General features: G+C 44.8%; 1 protein-coding gene across 1 annotated transcript; it reads left to right on the top strand.

Moving 5' to 3' along the window:
* The first annotated feature begins 60 nt into the window (after positions 1 to 60).
* Positions 61 to 19,048, top strand: FOXJ2 (forkhead box J2). The gene is made up of 11 exons (XM_036298057.1): positions 61 to 290; positions 6,056 to 6,402; positions 7,888 to 7,962; positions 9,155 to 9,223; positions 9,407 to 9,547; positions 10,008 to 10,203; positions 12,816 to 13,238; positions 13,668 to 13,769; positions 14,325 to 14,534; positions 15,137 to 15,235; positions 16,124 to 19,048. Exons 2-11 carry the CDS (start codon positions 6,070 to 6,072, stop codon positions 16,210 to 16,212), a joined length of 1,737 nt encoding a protein of 578 aa, XP_036153950.1. The 5' UTR covers positions 61 to 290; positions 6,056 to 6,069; the 3' UTR covers positions 16,213 to 19,048.
* The last annotated feature ends 1,281 nt before the right edge of the window (positions 19,049 to 20,329 follow it).

A 20,329-nucleotide genomic window follows, 5' to 3' on the forward strand; every position in this document is an offset into this window, starting at 1 on the left:
CCTCCCCAGCGTCACGGGCAGGGTGTGGGGGGTGTGCCACCTTCCCCAGGTAGGGCCTCCTTCTCCCCCTCCTCCTCCCCCTTCTCCCCCTCCTCCCCTTCCCCCTCCCCCCTCCGCTCCTCATCCTCAGGGGACCCAGATCCCCTCCCCAGCTTGGGAGGCTCCACCAAGAACGGGAAGAGCCACCGAGGATGAGACTCTTCAGCTGCCTTTGAGGAGGGGGATCCCTCCAACCCCAAACTCCAGGACCAGGTGGTTCCCTCCCTTTGCTGGGGGAACCTTGGAGACAGGTTAGTGCATTCTTTCACCTTCTCTCCGTCCGTGCGCTTTAGGCACTAGTGGGTGTAGGGGTCTGAGGTGGTGCTGGTGGGTTTCATTGCTGGGGAAGGTAGAACGGTAACTCAGAGAAATGTGTTCTGAAGGAACCCCTGGGTTCGAAACCACCCCTTTCGGCAGAGGCTCTGGGAAGTGGGTTTCTTGGTGTTTCGGGATGGGGTTCACCTGAAGTCCCTGGGGAAGTGTATGTTTCCATGCTGACAGCAAAGGGAGATGAGAAAACACCTGCATTTTCCGAATCCATCCATACTGTGTAGCAGCGATTGACACATCCCAACTGGACTCCCATATCACCCTGCATCCTTGGGGCCATCTCCCCTGGACAGTCACCTGGAGAGGGCCCTCACGCAAGTCGTGGTGGCATTTCATGGCCTGCCCTTGTGTAGGGCTGCCACTGGTATCACATTTTCTCGTCTGTAACCCTAAGTTGCCTTTATGTCCCATCACTGTGATTACTGCTCCCTTGAAAGAAAAGCACCCCGTCCGCACTCACTGTACCTCAGACACCAAGAGGCCTCCTGTCGTGATAGTCCCATCCCTGGCTGGGAGCATGCCTCTACCAATAAAACCCAAAGGGAAAATGGTAACTCCACACGTCCCGAGACAAGAGGCAAGGGCGCAGGGGAATGCCTGCTCCTGGGTTGAAGTTGCTCCCTATTGCTGACTCTGTCCCCCTGTCCCAGTCATCTGTCCAACTCCTGTCCTGGGCTGACAGCTCCTCAGGAAAAAGCAGGTCCTGCATAGGAAGAAGGGACCAGTTCAGCCTCCTTCCAGCTTTTCCTCTAAAGAAGTTGGCCACCAGGGAGATGGGACTTCTCAGGAGTTCCCTTTCCTAAAAGCACCTGATAGTCTCATCTTCTCCCTTCCTGTTTCTTGTTTGGTTCTGGGTCTCTGGAACCTTGTATTTAAGTTTTTCTTTGCAAGATTGGAGTAGGAATCATCCAAGTCCAGAATCTTTAGAAAATGCAGGAAAACAGGGGCCAGGAAATTCTTCTGGCCGAGCCCAGGCTGGTGTTTAAGAGAGCTCTGCCCTTCAACCTGGGATCTCTAACTGGGGGCCTGCCTTCCTGCCTTGTCATTAGGAAATCTCTTCTGTTCGGGGGATTACAGCCCATAGCAAGGCCAGGAGGGAGGCTTTATCTCTTTGGGGTTTTATGTTTCTTCTTTCTCTCTTTGTCTGGTCCATGGATGGGCTGTCTGAGTCCCTAAGTACATCCACTTGGACCTGGAATCTACCTGTCAGTAGTGATATAGGAGTAGAGGAGACAGGGCTACAATCCAGGTTTGTATGGCTGTGCTTTAGGACAATGTGCGTATGTTTCTTAATGCAGGTGAATGTGGCTCTGTCCTATCTCTGTCTGTGTTTCAAGTGGGTATGTTTTTGGAGACAGGTGCATGTGTGCTTTTCAGACCAAGCCTCCAGTGACCTAGAATTGTATGTTTCCAGGAGGCCTCTAAAAGCAGGTCCCCCTGTGCAATGACCTGGGGAGGGTTCTGGTAAGGATGCCCAGCTGGAAGAAAGGGCTGGGCCTCCCCTGGCCAGCAGGAGCCCTCATGAATGGCTGCATCCCAAGCAGCAGGGCAGCCCAGCCTCAGGCTGGGATCACTGCTTATAGGACTAATAAGAGAGCTTCATTTCTGGTATCTCGAGTCTCAAAAGCATGAGGATCTTTGGCTCTGAATCCTAGAACTCCTTCCCTAACTTTTGAAAACGGCTCTGCTGTAACAGCAGTTTATTTCTTACAAAGTGCTTTACCAGATGCCGGAATGCAACTTGTTGAATGGTAACACCTCCAGGTGTACCACCACCACACAGCTTCACTGGCCCTGCTTGCTCTGAGTTTTCCAATGCCTGCCTCTGTGGATCAGGCAGAAGCACATGGCTCTGGGCTGAATTAACTGTGATTTAGAGAGTGCTATTTTCCAGATCATGTCTTATGGCCAGACCTAGTCCCCCCGCACCCCCTGAAAAATAAGAGATGATATTCCCCTATTCCTTCATCCCTGGAGTTTACTCAGTCCTGACCCTGACATTGATCAGTGATACTATCCCCAAAGGAAAAGCTTGAGATTCTGACATCCTGCAAATGATTGCAAACTCAGTGCAGGCTTTCTGCTTCCAGTCTTACCTCTATGATCTGTCAGTTTTCTAATTTTTAATTTCTAGTATTCTTTTTCCCCCATTCAAAAAAAATAATAGTTACACTTACTAAGTGCTTTAAGATATTAAGGTACCTGGGGAGGGGACAGGAGCGGGGTGGAGGGAGTCAATGGGGGGAAAAAGGGGACATCTGTAATACTTTCAACAGTAAAGATAATTAAAAAAAAAGAATATTAAGATAATCCTCACAACAACCCTATGTAGGTATAGTTATCATCTTTAATTTATAGATACAGAAACTACAACACACAGAGGTTAAGTAATTTGCCTGAGGTTGCAAGGCCAGTAGGTAGTGGAGTCAGGACTGAAATCCAGGCAGCCCACTGGTAATTGGTAATGTGGTTAACGCAGCCATTGCTCTATTAGTTTTGGCATTATGTGCAAAGCAGGAAATTATCGCTCCTTAATGCCTGACCTTGGCACCACACAGAGAATAATTACTGGCCTTGCAGATAAAATGGGAAGAAAACTGCCTGTAATTTTGGATCTTACATGTCTCGTCCAGAATCCGTCTTCCACTCCAACAGAATGTCTTTCTGTTTTTCTCTGCCTTTCTCCCAGTACTGTAGTCTTCCTTAGACGCCCTGTGGATGTGATGGAGCCTGCCCTTTGGCTGCCTTTCCCAGTTTCTATGGGTATTTCCTTTCAGTCTTCCAGCACGCAGAGAAGAATGTGGCCTGACTCAGGTTCTGCCCAAGCCCAGTGGCACGAGGCCCACCTGGAGAGAGAGGTCTGGGTAACTAGGTTGGTTGGACTGAGAAATGGAAGTACCTCTTGTTTGCCTTGCTAAGAATAGCCCTGAACACTAGCCTCATGCCATTATTTTGGGGAGCGTGGAATGTGTGGCAGCCACGAGCTCATTAAGCTTCATTCACTTCCCTCCAGGGATGAAGCCTTGGCAGTGTCTAGGACTCCATCCCTTTGATTAACAGGGGAAACTGAGGCATCAAGACTTCAGGGAGCCAGGGGCGGTTAGGGATATTTAGTGAGTCAGTGTCAAGGTTGGGAATGGAACACAGGAATCTCAATGTCTGAGCTTTTTCACACTGGGTTGCCCTTCAAGAATGGGGAAGTGACGGGAGTGAGGAAGTGGGATGGGTTGAAGGAGAATGGTGCTGAAAGATCAGAAGGACCTTTGCTGCAAGCTTCTTGTAGCCGATGAGACTGGGATATATTGTGAGTGCTGGGGCGCATCTGGAGGGCTGACTGGGAGGGTGCAGGAGAAAGGTTAAATTTAACCCCGGTGTCCTAACCTGGTGCTGGGGTAAGGATAGGGAAAGGCACAGAACAACTCGCAGCAGGCTGAGAGTGCTTCCCTTTCCGGAAGTCACCGTGATTGGCATGTGACAAGTGGGTTCTGTGAGCCGCCCTCTGAACACTTTAAATCTACTCTCATGCTCCTGTCCAATGTTGGGGGAGCTTCAAATGAAAAATCCACTAAAGGCTTCTGTGTTCTTCAGATGAGATTTCCTGGGGATCTTTAGCAGGAGATCATCGGGAGCAGGGTAACATTTCGTTACAGACCTCCCCTGTGGGCATTGAGAACCTGCTCATTGTCACAGCATTGTCCAGCTGGGACCACCCAGCTATGGGACCTGCTTTACCAGAGGCTGTGGTGCTTTGACTTAGTATATATAGTGCTAGGAGGTCTGAGACTTCCTGGAATGATTCAATATCCCTATTAGTTTCCAAGTTTCTGTGGGTGGTGGGAGAGAAGATACGGATAAAAGGAAAACCCCTTTATAAAACTATTTATAAACACGATCCCCCCACCCCGCTTCTCTTGTCAAGCAATTCTTGGGTTGCAATTGAATCTCTGGCTGCCTAGGCCCCTGAGGCACTAAGGTGTTTCCTTCATCCTTGTAGAGTAGGTGTGTTGCCGGTGACGAGCTCAGGGCTGGGTGCTGGTGTCTATGTGCAAAGATTGTGTAGGTGGGGACCTTGTGGGGGGAGAGAGATGACCATGAAGGCTGACCTTTAGGAGAAAGGGGTAAGTGTCAAGGGGGGAAGAGCCACTGACCAGGAGAGTGACTGATAGCCTGAAAGATGTGTTGGAGTCGGGAGACGGGGAGGCAGCCATAGCAAGGACTGAGCTTTGGATGGCAAAGTGTGTGGATTTGTGTGTAGTTGTATGTATACGCTTGTGCATGGTATCTGTGCGTGGATTTAGAGATGACATACATAATATGTTTCTGTCCGGGATTCTGAAATCTGAGGCGTGCTAGAGAAATGCCCTGGCGGGGCTGTCTGCAGGGATAGGAGGAAGAAATACTAGTTGGAATCTGGAGGCTGTGCAGGCACAAACCTGTTAGGCAGCCAGTGCTTAGGGGGTTGCTGGCATCAGCTCTAGGGGAGTGCCAAATGGCTACCAAGCGGTTCCTGCCAGCCTTTCTAGACCCTGCAATACAGATGTCACCCATCGTTCTTCTCCTTCCCCCACCAAGATGTCACTTAGCTACACCCCTCTGCCAGTAAGAGGGCCCAGGCTGTGTGGGTGGCAGCTGGGCGTGCAAACATCAGGCGTGGGCGGTTTGGCAGCGCCAGAAGTTTGCATGGAGGTGCAGCGAGCGTGCGTGCCTGGCTGGGAAGGAAGGAGAGAGGAGGAGGGCGGGAGAAGGGGAGCCAGCTTTTAGCCCCAGCTATTTTTAGCCAGGCTATCTGATTGTTACCGGTGTGCACTCAGCTGGGTGTCTCCCTGGCTTAGTGAAGCCCAGCAGGCCGAGGGAGGTGGGAGGTCCTTGTCGATGACTTCTTCCTGGTGTAGGTGTCTGTGGGTCGAGCTTGCAAAGGGGTAGCTTTCAAGGTGTGAGGGCAGCAGTACTCAGGAGCTGTTACCTCTGCGTGTGTGACTTTGTGCCCTGTTGGTAAGGTATGCTGTGTAGCTAATTGTGATCTCTGTTTATGTGTCTGTCTTACATCTGTTCTTTGCTGGTAGTCATATGTAATTTATGCTTGGTATATGTCTAATATGCTCATGCACATGTATGTGGGCTAAAAGGGGCAAATGCTCAAATATATCTGATACGAAATATCTTTAGAGTGTTGGTGTATGCTTCATCAGTGTGTATTTCTGTTTAGAATGTTTTTCTTCACATGCTCACTTGTGCTATCGGTGCATGTTGTATGTAAATTACAGTAAGTGTCACATTATTGAAGAATAGACTTTGGCAGATGTTTCCTGCTATCTAAGTGTATTTTTAAAATTATTTTCTACATACTTTAAAGATATTATGTTGTAGGGCTTTCAGTAAGGAGAATAGAGGGAATGGCTCAGTTGGGTGGTTTGATCTCACTTTTAGTCCTACATGAAGGGGGAGACCTCTAGACTATGTTCCACATTAAGATGTAGAATAAGTACCAGTCTGTCATCTGGTAGATGATTGGTGGTAGATCCATTTGGGTTCTAGGACCACGTGGAGGGCTGTCTCATAGAGAAGTCTACTAAGGGAATTATAGAAGAAACTACTTTGTTTAAAGCACTAGGATTTGAGTATCACTTGCCACCTGTAACCAGAGTTAACACTCATTTTTCTGTTTCCTTTGTGCATTTCTTTGCAGAACCCAGAAGAACCATGGCTTCTGATCTAGAGAGTAGCCTCACCTCCATAGACTGGCTCCCCCAGCTGACCCTCCGAGCTACCATTGAGAAGCTAGGGAGTGCTTCCCAGGCTGGGACTCCAGGGGGCAGCCGCAAGTGTCCGCCAGGCTCACCCACAGATCCCAATGCCACCCTGAGCAAAGATGAGGCAGCAGTCCACCAGGATGGCAAACCACGATACAGCTACGCCACCCTCATCACCTATGCCATCAACTCCTCCCCAGCCAAGAAGATGACCCTCAGCGAGATTTACCGCTGGATCTGTGATAACTTCCCCTATTACAAGAATGCTGGCATTGGTTGGAAGGTGGGATGGCTTCTATTACCAGGGATTATTTTCAGCCTTTGACAACTTTCTTTCTCTACTTTTGTTTCTTTGTTTAATCTGGTCCAATGGACTGACCTGTCTCAGACCTGTGGTATATACTTCCATCAGGTACATCAGGGAAACTCCAGTGATACTGAGCCTCTAAGTATAGTTATGGGGCTAACCGGATGTTGTTACTCATTATACCCTCTTGTCTTCTGATTCCTCAAAAAGAATATCCATTCATTTCACAAATATTTATTGCCACTCTATTATGTTCAAGTCACTGTGCAAGGCATAACATTGCTCCTTCCTACTTGGTAGTAGTAATCTCATCACATTTCCAAAGCTTCATTGCACATAGTCATCATCTTTTTAAAAACTGTACACCAAGAAAAAAAATATAATTAGGCCCTTCACCAACAGCTCATCTACCAAGCAAGTAATGAGAGGATAAGTCATTTGGCTGGAGATAGAAAAAAGAAGGGGACTCCTCTTCCAAGCTAAGAAGGAAGATTGATGTTCTCAGTCTTTTGGAGTACCAATTCATTTGCCAACTGCAGGGTAGAATGGGGTTTTAATAGAGTTCTCTCACTATGAATCACCAGTTGATATACAAACCAGATGATGAGCTGAAGACTGTTGAAAGCATTCAGATTTTTTTTCCTTTATGCATATGCCCCTGCTAGCTACCAAACCTCCAACACATTTACACAACAATATTTCTTTCCTTCAAATGTGTCCAATCTGTGGGCTGTTGAGAAAAGAAAGGTAAACTGTGCCTTTGTTTTACTCATAACTTATATTTGTTATCATTAATAAAAACAGTTTTAAAACTGTTTTAGAAACAGTTTTATAAACAGTTTTTGTTGTTAATCTTCACCCGAGGATGTTTTCCCATTGATTTTTAGAGACAGTGGAAGGGTCGGGGAGAGAGAGACATTGATATGAGAGAGACACATCGATTGATTGATCGCCTTCCACATGCCTCCAATCAGGGCCAGCGTTCTAGCTTACAACCGAGGTATGTGCTATTGACCAGAATTGAACCTGGGACCCTTTAGTCTGCAGGCCAACACTGATTTATCTACTGAGCCAAACTGGCTAGGGCTAAAACTTTTTTTTTTTTTAAACTACATATAGAATGGTATGAAAATTGAGAAGATGTGATTTTGAGGCATTTATATATACTTATTATCAATTGGGTGGAAAGATTGAAAAACTATATAAACAGCTTTCCAGAAGCACGTGGTAGCCACATTTATAGCCATTACTGCTCATCAGTATAATTTCTGCATTTTTTTCTTAGTTCATTCTTCTAGCTGATAGGTATGCTCCCTCATCAGTAAAGTTGAGTGGTGCTGAGTTTACTCTGATACTTGAACTTTGTTTTGTGTTATGTCCTTTTGTGTCCCTTTGTATCCTATTGGAAAATGTTCTGCTTTGCCCAGTGCTCAAATCTAACTTGTTTCTGTGCTTCCCCAGAATTCAATTCGGCACAACCTTTCTCTCAACAAGTGTTTCCGGAAGGTGCCCAGACCCCGGGATGACCCTGGGAAGGTGAGATACTACTTGCTGTAAGCACTGAAGGAGGAACAGGAAGGAGAGAGACAGCCCAAACTCTTGTGGTTGTTTTAATTACCCAGAAGAGGAAATCATGTTAGAGAAGCAGCTTTATTTTTTCTCTCAATGGAAGAGCTTCGTAATCAAGCTTGTAGGGCCCCACTAAAATGAGTGACTAAGGAAGATTGCAAAATCTTTTTTTTAAAAAAAAATTCTTGTTGATTTTAGAGAGGAAGGGACAAGGAGAGAGAGATGGAAACATCAGTGATGAGAGGGAATCATTGATCAGCTGCCTCCTGCACCCACCGTACTGGGGATTAAGCCCACAACCTGGGCATGTGCCCTGATCAGAAATCGAACTATGACCTCCTAGTTCATAGGTCGACGCGCAACCACTGAGTCACACCAGCCAGGCATGAAAATCTTTTATAAAAAATAGAAATATTTATGTTAAAGTTGACTTTGCTGCCCTGTGGGTTGTGTGTGTGTGTGTGTGTGTGTGTGTGTGTGTGTGTAGCACTTATTCTAGATGTAAAAGGTGGTCTTAATAACCTTTGTAGGAACTTTTTATCTTTAAAAAGAAGGGATAGGTCATTCTCTTGGTTTGACAGATTTGGATGCTAACATCCAAGAGAGTCTTGCCTCATATCACATAGAAGAGTAGCTGTTTGAACTAGATACCATTGTTCTGTCCCTCCAGAACAATAGAGGTCTGAGTTTGCACCATATGGGATATCTCTGATATCCCCTATTAGGAAAAACTTACTCCTCAAAATTAACCAGTATCCTCAAGCTTCTGTGTGAATTTTCAGTCATTTTTCTTTTGTCCAGATATTTTTTTAAAAATAGATTTTATTGGTTTTTTGCAGAGAGGAAGGGAGAGGGATAGAGAGTAAGAAACATCGATGAGAGAGAAACATCGATCAGCTGTCTCCTGCACACCTCCCACAACCTGCATGTGCCCGCAACCAAGGTACATGCCCTTGACCGGAATCGAACCTGGGACCTTTCAGTCCGCAGGCCAACGCTCTATCCATTGAGCCAAACCAGTTAGGGCTTGTCCAGACATTTTGCTTAATACATAGAACTTTCATTTTATGAAAAGAATTCTCCCAAATATCTGCTTTTCCAAAGGTGAGACTTTTCATTGAAAATGATTTTGTTCTCTTGGTGCTGGTTCTCCTTCTAGGGCTCTTATTGGACCATCGACACTTGTCCCGACATCTCCCGGAAGAGGAGACACCCACCAGATGATGATGTAAGTTCCCACCTCATGGAGCGATGTCTTTTCTGAGCCAGCTGCTCCTTCCACACTCTTTCCTGAGTTTTCTTTCCTTTCGTATATCTGGGCAAAGGGCAAATACCAGCAGAGGTGAAACCATGGGTCTTGGGAGGAAGTTTAGCTTCTGCTTATGGATTTCTATTCTTTCACACCCCTCAGCTGTCCCAGGACTCACCAGAACAGGAGGCAAGCAAGAGCCCCCGAGGAGGTGTTCCAGGGAGTGGAGAAGCCTCACTGCCTCCAGAAGGGAATCCTCAGATGTCACTGCAGAGCCCCGCATCTATCACCAGCTATAGCCAGGTAGGAAGGGGAGGTGGCAGGGGCCATAGGGGCAGATGGATGGATGGGTGAGTTGGTGGCTGGGTTAATGGATGGATAGGTGATTGGGTGGTTAAATAGAGTCATCTATCTTTCAGTTCAAAATTATGTATTGAGTATCTGTGATACAGTAGGCAGATAAGTTGGTAATGAAGGGGAGAGCCAAAGGGGGAAGCTGAGAGAGAGAGAATGAGAACAGAAATTTGAGAAAGATTAGGGAAAAAAGGGACGAGAAGAAGGAGGGCAAAAAAAGTTTATGAGAGAAATAAGTACATGGATATAGCATAGGGAAAGCACAAGAGACTACATCAAAATATGAACATATGCTGATTCTTTGCAAAGTTGGTAGAGGATGAAGACAGGCAGGAGAGCTTGGGGACCACGAAAGGGTAGTATTGGTCCCTCATTTGGGACGTGGATCAAGTCTTTCTTCTATTTGTAGGGCCCAGGATCTGTGGATGGTGGAGCAGTGGCTGCAGGGGCTCCAGGCCGAGAAAGTGCTGAGGGACCCCCTCCCTTGTATAACACCAACCATGACTTCAAATTCTGCTCAGAGATCAGTTTTCAGGATCTGAGCTGGTCCTTCCGCAACCTCTACAAATCCATGCTGGAGAAGTCCTCTTCCTCCTCTCAGCATGGTGAGTCTGAAGTTGGGGTGGGAGCCTGGTCAGCCTTGTATTTTTGAATAGGTGGTGACATTCTCTTTTCTCCCTTCTTTCTTATTTTTAACACAAGGAGAGGTTGATCACTGGTCAGGGGAAGCATGTCATGAGTCAGTACTGTTTGGAGTTGAGCTCTTCTGGCCTAGTTTGGAAGGGAAGCCTGTTTCAACACACAGTCTGGGTTATTAGCTTCAGAAAGTGAGTTGGAAGCATTCCCCTTCTAGAGGGAAGGGCAGTGATTTTATTGCTGTAAGCAAGTCATTTAGAGAATGACCACTAGGGGACAGCAGTTCTCTTTCCTTAATCGTCAGTACCCGCCCCCCCCCCCACGTTTCTAGCATATTTATATTTGTTAATTTTTATTAGTAAAAATTTCAAACAGATGTAAAAATAGAGAATATAGTTATAAACCCTCATGTTTCCATCTCCCAACTTAAACAGTTACCAATATTTTGTTAAGCTTGTTTCATTTATTGCTCAGCTTTTTTTCCCTTCCCATCACCATTTATCCCCCCTGATGCCATCTTCTACCTCCACCCCTCCCCTTCTTTTTTTTTTTTTTTTTCCAGTTCTTTATTAGTTAAGGTATTACAAATGTGACCTCATCCCCTCCATTAAACCCCCATCCTCCTCCCCTCCCCTTCTTTTTAATTGGAGTATTTTGATGCAAGTCTCAGACATGTCATCTACCTGTAAATATCATTGAAACATGCATCCTTAACAAAAAAGACATTTTTTTGGTTATTTATATCTATTAACCTACCACAATTTAATATTAGTTTATAACTTGTTCATACTCAATTTCCTGAATCATCAATTGAGAATGATTTAAAGTCTTTATTGGGAGGCTCAATCTGGTTCAGCCCTCTGTAATTTCTTTTGTGTTGTTGGTTGTTCTGTTTTGTTTTTAAAGAAATTAGAGGTAGGGGGAAAGTCAAGACTTTTTGGTGAGGGGGTAAGTAGAAGTGGAAGAGGGTATATGGGGGATAAATGGTGATGGAAAAATGTAAAAAATAAAAGACATTAGGTGAATCATCAGATCTTCTTGTTCTATACTGTGGCCTTGTATAGACAGCAGGAGGTGAATGGAATGATTAAAAGTAGTTAGGACTTACTGTTTGGAAATTTATATTAATTGTCATGAATTTCTTTTTTTTTTTTTTATGAATTTCTTTAAAAAAAATATATATATATATTTAAATTCTTTATTAGTTAAGGTATTACAAATGTGTCCTCATCCCCCAAAAATATATTTTTATTGATTTCAGAGAGGAAGTGAGAGGGAGAGATAGAAACATCAATGATGAGAGAGAATCATTGATTCTCCCTGGGCATATGCCCTGATCTGGAATTGAATCCACAATCTCCTGCTTCGTAGGTCGATGCTCATCTACTGAGCCACACAGCCAGGGGATTTGAATCTAGAGTTGTGTTCTAAGATTGTAGCATTTGCATGAGAAATTGGTCGAACTCAGGTGATTGGTTGATTGGAAAGGAAGAACATGAGAAGCTTTCAGAAACAAAGTAAAAAGCTATATTGGTGAGGACAGTAACGTGTTCACTGAATTTTAATGTTGGCTGAAAGCCCCTAGCCTCAATCTCTAATTCTTTTCTGCCCAATTTGTTTGAGAAATTCATCCATTCCTTATGTACTCCTCATTGAAGCTCCATTTGTTGGTAGTGAATAAAGTAGAAGGGTGTAGAGCAGTGGTTCTCAACCTTCCTAATGCCGCGGCCCTTTAATACAGTTCCTCATGTTGTGGTGACCCCCAACCATAAAATTATTTTCGTTGCTACTTCATAACTGTAATTTTGCTACTGTTATGAATAGTAATGTAAACATCTGATATGCAGGATGTATTTTCATTGTTACAAATTGAACATAATTAAAGCATAGTGATTAGTCACAAAAACAGTGTGTAATTATATATGTGTTTTCCGATGGTCTTAGACGACCCCTGTGAAAGGGTCGTTCGACCCCCAAAGGGGTCATGACCCACAGGTTGAGAACTGCTGGTGTAGAGACAATAAGGAAGAGGAGAGAATAGACTCCCATGGCTTTGTTTTATTTATGATTTACTTTTAAAACTTGACCTGATGTCTGGTGTCTTTTGAAACTATGCTTAAGGCCTACACTCAAATCCTTGTACAAAAGCATAAAAAGGGCCCTAACTGGTTTGGCTCAGTGGATAGAGCATCGACCTGCAGACTGAAGGGTCCCAGGTTTGATTCTCCTGCACACTCCCAGTGGGGAGTGTGCAGGAGGCAGCTGATGGATGTTTCTCTCTCATCGGTGTTTCTAACTCTCTATCCTTCTCTGTAAAAAGTCAATAAAATATATATTTTAAAAAAGCATAAAAAGGTACATGCTGACCTTTTGCTAAAATTTCAGTGGTCACCACAGTGTCAAGGCCCTCCCTCTGTCTGCTTTACCTGCCAGGGGGCCAGCGCCATCCCTGCTGTCCCAGAACAGCCTTATCTTTGAAGTCTGTGGTTTCCATCTGAGGCTACCCACCTCAACCCAGTGGAAATCCTGTTGAGTGAAAATGCATTGCCCAAGTGACTCGCCTGCTTCCTCCCACCCGCAGGCTTTTCCTCTCTCCTGGGGGACCTGCCCCCCTCTAACAGCTACTACATGTACCAGCAGCAGCCGCCGCCTCCTCAGCAGCAGCAGCAGCAGCAGCAGCAGCAGCAGCAGCAGCAGCCGCCACAGCCACAGCCCCAACAGTCACAGCCTCAGCAGCAGCCGGCACCAGCCCAGGGCCCCTCGACTGTAGCGGGTGCTCCTCCACTGCACACCCCAAGCCCAGATGGTTGTACCCCACCAGGGGGGAAGCAGGCTGGTGCTGAAGGCTATGGGCCTCCCTCTGTGATGGCCATGCATCCACCCCCACTTCAGCATGGAAGCTACCTCCCTCATCAGCACCATCCCCACACCCACCCTGCCCAGCAGCCTCCACCACCACAACCACAGGCACAAGGCCAGGCTCCTATCAATAGTACTGGTTTTGGTGAGTAAGATGGTACAGGGAGATGCTGGGGGAGGGACGGGGGACGGGACGGGGGCATGAGTGACTCCTTTTTCTGACTCTGGCATGGAGGTCCAGTTGGTGAGGAAGTAAACACCGAGTCTAGCCTCTCCTCCGTGAGAGCTCATCTGAACTAACAAGTTGCTACTTCAAGCTCTGTATTTTAGAAGTTGTATATAAATTGGGACTGTTTTGTATATTCTCCTGCCTATGAGCTGAGCTGTCAATACCTAATGCATAGGTAGCTTTCCTTGTCCTAAATCTCCAGGGAGGGAGATTCTAAAACTGTCTTGGTAATGCAGTCGATAACCCGTATAGATGCAGGAATCTTACATGTAGTCAGTCTGCTAATGAGCTGACTGCCGTCTTACACTTGACTCTCTCTTATGCCCCACTGTGTCCTCTTTACAGCCTTTCCTCCTGACTGGTGCTCCAATATTGACTCCTTAAAGGAAAGCTTCAAGATGGTGAATCGGCTCAATTGGTCCAGCATTGAGCAGTCACAGTTCTCAGGTTAGTGATGACTGAAGAGAGGAGGGAGCCATTGGAAGTAGACAGACCCAATAGAAATCAGTACCAGAAGGAGATGGTTAAGTGAAGTTTGAAGATTTTATTGATTTCCCTCCGTATTTCACAAGGTAGTTGATATTGATATAATTTGCAAATTAGGTTTCATAAATTTAGCCTTATCTCAAAACATGACCGTGGTTTATCCTAGCCAATTCTGTCTCTGGGAGAGAGGGAAGGCTCTCAGGAATTCAGAAAACCTGGACCAGTGGTTTGAATTTTTGTCACCACTTGCTGATAGCATGACCCTGGCTAATTCCTTCAGCTACTTTGAAACTTTGTTTTACTCATCAGTAAGATCAAAATTAAAATACGAATTTAGTAACAAACAAGTAGAATGAGAGTTTGAACATGTAGAGCTCTAATGGATGCCAGTTACAATGGATAATGCATTTAATCGTGGTGTTGATTGGTGATGTGGTTGGAACAGCGAGATGGGATAGATCCAACAGGGGCTCTGGGCCTCTGCAAGGTTAGCCTTTCTTACTTCTCTGCTTGTAGAACTGATGGAGAGCTTGCGACAGGCAGAACAGAAAAACTGGAGCCTGGACCAGCATCACATTGCCAATCTGTGCGACTCCCTCAACCACTTCCTTACTCAGACTGGTCATGTGCCCCCTCAGGGGGGTTCCCACCGACCACCAGCCCCTGCCCGAATTGCTGACTCCTGTGCCCTCACCAGTGGCAAACAAGAGCCAGCCCTAAACCAAGGTACGAACAAAGCTAGTGGCCAAGGAGGTGGAGACTCTGATGAAAAGGGAGGGGGAGGAGAAGGACAGAAGAAAATGGAGAGAAATCATCTAATGGGCAGTGATCCAAACTGAGCAACAGGACAAGTCTGTTCACCACATTGACTGAACATTTATCTGTAAAGTCCTGAAGAATGCCCAAGAAATAGACCGTGTGATTCCTGGATGTGGAAGATGAGAGTTATGTAAGAAAAGGGAGGAGAAAGTCTCCATTCCAAATTTGTGCTCAGTAACCCATAGCTGAATCATAGCAGGTCAAGTCTTCATTCTCTACACTTACATGATCATCAAACCAGTGACAGAGAGACTCAGTGACCCTATTTCCACATTTGTCATCCTTCTAATGCCTATGTTCTTCCACAGTTCTCCTATTGGGGTCCTTTATACCCTCAGGGGTGAGGATTGATAGCTTCTGCAGAAAGTCTTCATGCCCTTGGGGGCTATAGAACAGAGCAGGGGAGGGGAAGTTAAGGGGAGGGAGAGGACTGTTCTTTCCCTTACTATGGGACCCTGCTTCATTGAGTAGAATGATCCCACTCAAGTAACTGTGTTCTTGTTTGGCAGTGAACTCTTATGGGCACCCACAAACCCCCCACCTATACCCTGGCCCATCACCGATGTATCCAATCCCCACCCAGGACTCAGCAGGATACAATCGCCAAGGTAAGACCCAGGAAGCTTGTTTTCCCACCAAGCACTTTGTTCCCTGACCAGGTGTCTCACTTTCTTGTCTCTGGGTCTGCATTCCCTCTACCTCCTGGCAGGAATGAGCCTTCATGATTCTAAAGGCCAGAGTCTGGGTCACCTGCTACTGAGGTGTGTGTCATGGGAGACTAAAGTAGACATTTACTTTGAAATTATCTGATACCTGTGATAATAAAAGGCAGTAAAAGCATGACTATAAATAAAAGATAGATACACAGAACATTTATGTCTAGCTTTAGAAGCTGAGAGAGATATACTCAGGCAAATAAATGAACATGATATGCAAAACATAAAACATAACTGCTTTGTGTCCATGGCTACTTTCCTGTTGCCTGACCTCTAGTATCAGGGGTCTGGGATGAAACTATCTCAGATGGTAGGAATGCCAGGGGAGACCCAAAGTTATCAGAAATAGTACAAAATGAACTGTTTCACTTCAAATCCATTTTAGAAAAATCCTGCCAAACCACAGGTGTTTTCAATTTTGGGAGTGACACTGGAATCTTTGTCCTTGTATTCCTTACACATATAATACATACACAAATTTCTGTACTGCTTTTCAAATATTAGTACATCTGTATGTTTTTGGTCATTATTACATAGTCTTTGTAAGTATAAGTGTAATGGCTGCAAACTGTTATATTGGCAAGGAAGCTGGTTTGCTCTAGTTTATTTCTTGGGGCCTCATTGAAGTTGTGGCTGGCAACAAAAATAACTCAGGGGTGATAAGAACAATAGGTTCACCAGACATCCCTCATGGTATTTTGGGGCTGAGCACTGTCCATCTAACTGATAGAATAGCTTCCCATCTATTCCCCTTGTAATGTCTTTCTCTCTTCCTGATAGCACACCATATGGTCCCTCGGCCGCCGGTTCCACATCCTGGTGCCAATGAGGAGATCCCTGATGACTTCGACTGGGACTTGATCACTTAGTGCATCACAGAGTGTGACTCTCAGCCCAGGCTGGGTGGTGAAGCCTGGCAGTGGGGAAAGAGCAGCCCCAGCCCATCCCTTCTCCCCTTATCTGTATATAGATATACTATATATTCTCTTGTTTTGTTCTTTCTCTGTCAGAGAAGTCACCGCAAGATGCTGCCGAAGATAACCCCTTTGTCCTGCGTCATTCTTCCTCTTTCTTCTTGTTTTCCCCTTGACTCTTTTATTCTTATTATGTTACTATTACGATTATTGGTTATATGCGGTCCCCGGTCTCCTATCCCTATACCATCAACCATGTGCACCCCTTGCTAATTTAAAATCATCTGGCTGGAAGGCGAGGCCATGAGAGCTACAGAGAAAGGTTTCAAACTCGGATTTACCTTTCACTCTGAGATATTCAATGCTAAATGTACCTTTCGACCTTAAGTTGTTTTCTGTTCTTATCAATTCAGTCCAGGACTAGAGAGGCCACATTACCAAGTAGAAGGACCTCAGACACTGCTTGGCAGCCAGGACTTTGCAGGTTTTACTCAATGGTGCTAATTTTGTCCTCTGAGCTCTTCCCTGTCCCTTCATATTTTCAGTCCTTACTTCCGTTGATCCTCATTCCCCATTAAGGGCAAGAGTGATGGTGGTGGTGCCAGAAGGTGACAACAGAACCCTAGTGGAATAAGAGGCCTGGGTTGGGTGGAGTAGAGTACTGCAGCGGGGCAATGGAATGTAAAACATTCAGGAATTGGTATATAATACTATATCAAATCAACGTCCATTGGCTTGTTCCTAAGCTAGCGGTTCTCAACCTGGGTCAACCTTTCACAGGGGTCGCCTAAGACCATCGGAAAACACATATATAATTACATATTGTTTTTGTGATTAATCACTATGCTTTAATTATGTCCAATTTGTAACAATGAAATTGGGGGTCACCACAACATGAGGAACTGTATTAAAGGGTCGCGGCATTAGGAAGGTTGAGAACCACTGTCCTAAGCCATTCTAGAAGGGAGATAGGGCGGGTCTGAGTTAGAATCTGTGGCTGTGGTAGGAATGAGGACAACTATTCAGCATAGCCTCGGCGTTTTGGAGATGTTTTCTTATCTGCATTTACAGATTAGTCTTCAACCCCCTTTCCCACTCAGCAAATATTATGTTGTCCTCCCTTTGGTTGTTGGCTCAACTCTCCTACTCACCTTATTTTCTTCCGTCATTTTCCGGCATTCTCAAGATAGAAAAGTAACCCGTGATCACTCTGCGTGTCATCATGTCCTAGGGCGGGACGGGAATCTCTTTCCACCGATCATAGCAGAACCAACCGGAATTGGTGGTAGGAGGGTGGGGAAAGGAAAACGGAGCTGGCATAGACACAGGAAGGAACTCTTTCAGTTCTTTAATCATCTAGGCAAATGCTCTGTTGGCATCTAGACCATGGGGCTGAAACGCGTACAGTGGTCTTTGGGAGGGGTGAAGGAGCTTGGTAGTGTGGAGTAAACAATCCAGAGGGGAGAGCTCAGTGAGAACCAAGGGAGACCCCTCAGAAAGGGTGTGGATAACTTCTCTCCTTAACAAGGAGCGGCCATGATTTACTGCCGCAGGTACTTAGTATATATTGCTATTCACTGTTGAGTTGTAGTTATGGGTGGGAAGAACAGTTTTACTTCCATTTTTATTTCTCTGAATGTTTAGTTTCTGAAAGCTACAGGGCATAATGTATGGACTGGACAGGGCCACTCTCTCTGTGATTTCTGCTTTTTTGTTCATATTTCTTTATTTACTGATGATTTCCAAAAGATTTAGCTTTCCACTCCTGCTTTTCCCCCCTCTCCCACCCCCACCTACTTTAGAAGGGGGTTCTGTATGAGAGTTTGTTGAAGATGTCCAGTGAGGCTGAAGTAAAGGGGCAGGAAAGGGCAGTTGACTAAAGAGCACTTTATTTCTTTGAAGTTCTTTGTAAGAAATGGGGGTGTGAGTGGCTTGAATCCCCCATTGTGTTGAAGGGCAGTTAGTGGGGTTGAAGTATGACATAATATTTTAAAATTGGGGGAAGGAGAATTTCTCATAGAGGGTGGCACAATGCCTTTGCCCAGTGTTTCTATTTTGGGCATCTTTCTTATTTCTTCCAATCAGGGTGCCTCCTGCACACAACTTCCTATCTGTTCTCCCTAAGATGCCCCCTTTACATGTTATCACTCCTCTTTTGTAAACTCCTTTTCTACTCAGATTCAGGCAGAGTTTGCAAGGGTAGACTAAATCATCCATGTAAATGTCCCTTGTTTAGAAATCGTCTGTGTCTTAAAGAAAACTAGTCTCATTAAGAACTCTGGTGGGCTGCCAGAGTAACTGAAGTTTGGGGCTAGGGCTGGAGATTGGCTGTCAGGCCTCCTTGGACTTAAGGTCCCCTTCACTAAACTCAGCCTTGCTCAGTGGCAGAGGAAAAACCTGACCCTCTTTGGGCCTGAGTTCCCCATTTCCCACCATGAAATGGAAGAATACTACTTTTTCTTGTTGGTTCAGCATTGCTGGGCTGGAAGTATAGTCATTGTTGTTGTATTGGGTGATGTGTGCAAAACTGCAGGAACTCACTGCCTGCAAGATGAACTACGGGGGAAAGTGGAGGAGAGGGACAGAAGGAGCAATTAATTGGTGTAGATCCACCCATCCCTGCCTTCCTCTCTTTAACCTCTATGTTTCTGGTTTGGTGAGTCCTTCCTACCATTCATAATGCTTTGCATTGGTGCAGGCTGGGAAGGGGGGTATGGTCTCACAATTGTTGTTGTTGTTTTTGCATGCTTTCATAATAAAAACCAAGAAGAATGTTTACGGTTCTATCTTATTGACGCTGGTCTCAAGTTTCTTCTATGCCAGGATAGGAAGGGAATGTGAAGTATTTGTTTTCAATTGGTCTTTTGCCCCTCCCCACCTCATACCACAGGGTTTGATTAGTAGACTATTTTTTGTGGGGGGGGGGGGAGGGGAAGATGGATGAGAGACAAGAATGTACAGTATGCCATTAACGTTCTCATTTTCAAATGCTATTAAAAATAGTGAAATATTGTTGAGAGGGACAGTCACCCTTTGCAACTTGGTGTATGGACAAGGTTGCCTTGCTTTAATGCTGGGATATTTTAAAGATTAAATGTACTACATTTTGGGGAGGAATTTGGTCATAATAAGGGGTACTCCCCAGAGTTTTTTATAAGCAATGAGGGAATTTCAATTTTAGGAATATTTCAGATTACGTTTCCAAGGTAAATGGTAATCTAGAAGAAGTCCAGCAATGCCAACTATTCATTCCTCCTCATATCCTGTACTCTAACCTCAGGAGTTTGGGACTTACACCTAGGGTCTTGGGAGATTTGTTGGGATTTCCACAAGCCTAGCTAACTGCTAATACAGCAAGACTACAGCTATTCCCAACAAGATTTATTTGCTGCATATCTAGAGATTATGATATATTGAGTATCACACAATGAAAAGAATCCACGAATCTCTGAGTCTTACAAGGAATCACGAGAAAGAAAGCATTTATTCCCATCAAATATATAAACAGATTAAAATAAAAATTAGCATTGCAAATATACACCATATTAGACATTACCTTACAAGTGAAAGAATTCCTAGTTGTTTGAAATTTCCTGTATAATACTTTATAACAAATTTGTAGCCCAGACCCTCTCTCAACTTCTAATTTTCTATTTTTAGATTAAATTATTGTATTCAGCATAGATGAAGCTATATTTAAGTACTAACAAACCTGAAATTTTAAAGGTTTAACACATGCAGGCTTATATATAGAACAAATGAGAAGGTAATAGGGAGTTGAACAGTGCTTTTATAAAATGAAAGGATAGATGGAAAGCCATATGTATGTATGTATGGTTGGAATGGAGAGAGAAAGTGGAAGAAAATATGTGGTCATGAACAAATGAAAGTGTGATGGTTAATGAATATTGGAACTCTGGATAAACAAGAAATATGAATATGTGCTTGGATAAAATTCTTCATTTTGCAAAATCAGAAGTCATTTTATCATTATCTACAAAAATGATCAGCATAAGTTCATGACTTAGAAACATCATGGCAAGTATCAGAAGGAACATCTAAAATTGTGCAA

Source organism: Myotis myotis, unplaced genomic scaffold (assembly GCF_014108235.1).
Source record: "Myotis myotis isolate mMyoMyo1 unplaced genomic scaffold, mMyoMyo1.p scaffold_m19_p_3, whole genome shotgun sequence".
Taxonomy (NCBI): Eukaryota; Metazoa; Chordata; class Mammalia; order Chiroptera; family Vespertilionidae; genus Myotis; species Myotis myotis.

Bases quoted from the DNA above. Each gene is read 5' to 3' on its own strand.
- FOXJ2 (XM_036298057.1), top strand. From the start codon at position 6,070: ATGGCTTCTGATCTAGAGAGTAGCCTCACCTCCATAGACTGGCTCCCC. The intron at 6,403-7,887 runs GTGGGATGGCTT...GTGCTTCCCCAG, and splicing joins ATGCTGGCATTGGTTGGAAG to AATTCAATTCGGCACAACCT. The intron at 14,535-15,136 runs GTACGAACAAAG...CTTGTTTGGCAG, and splicing joins AGAGCCAGCCCTAAACCAAG to TGAACTCTTATGGGCACCCA.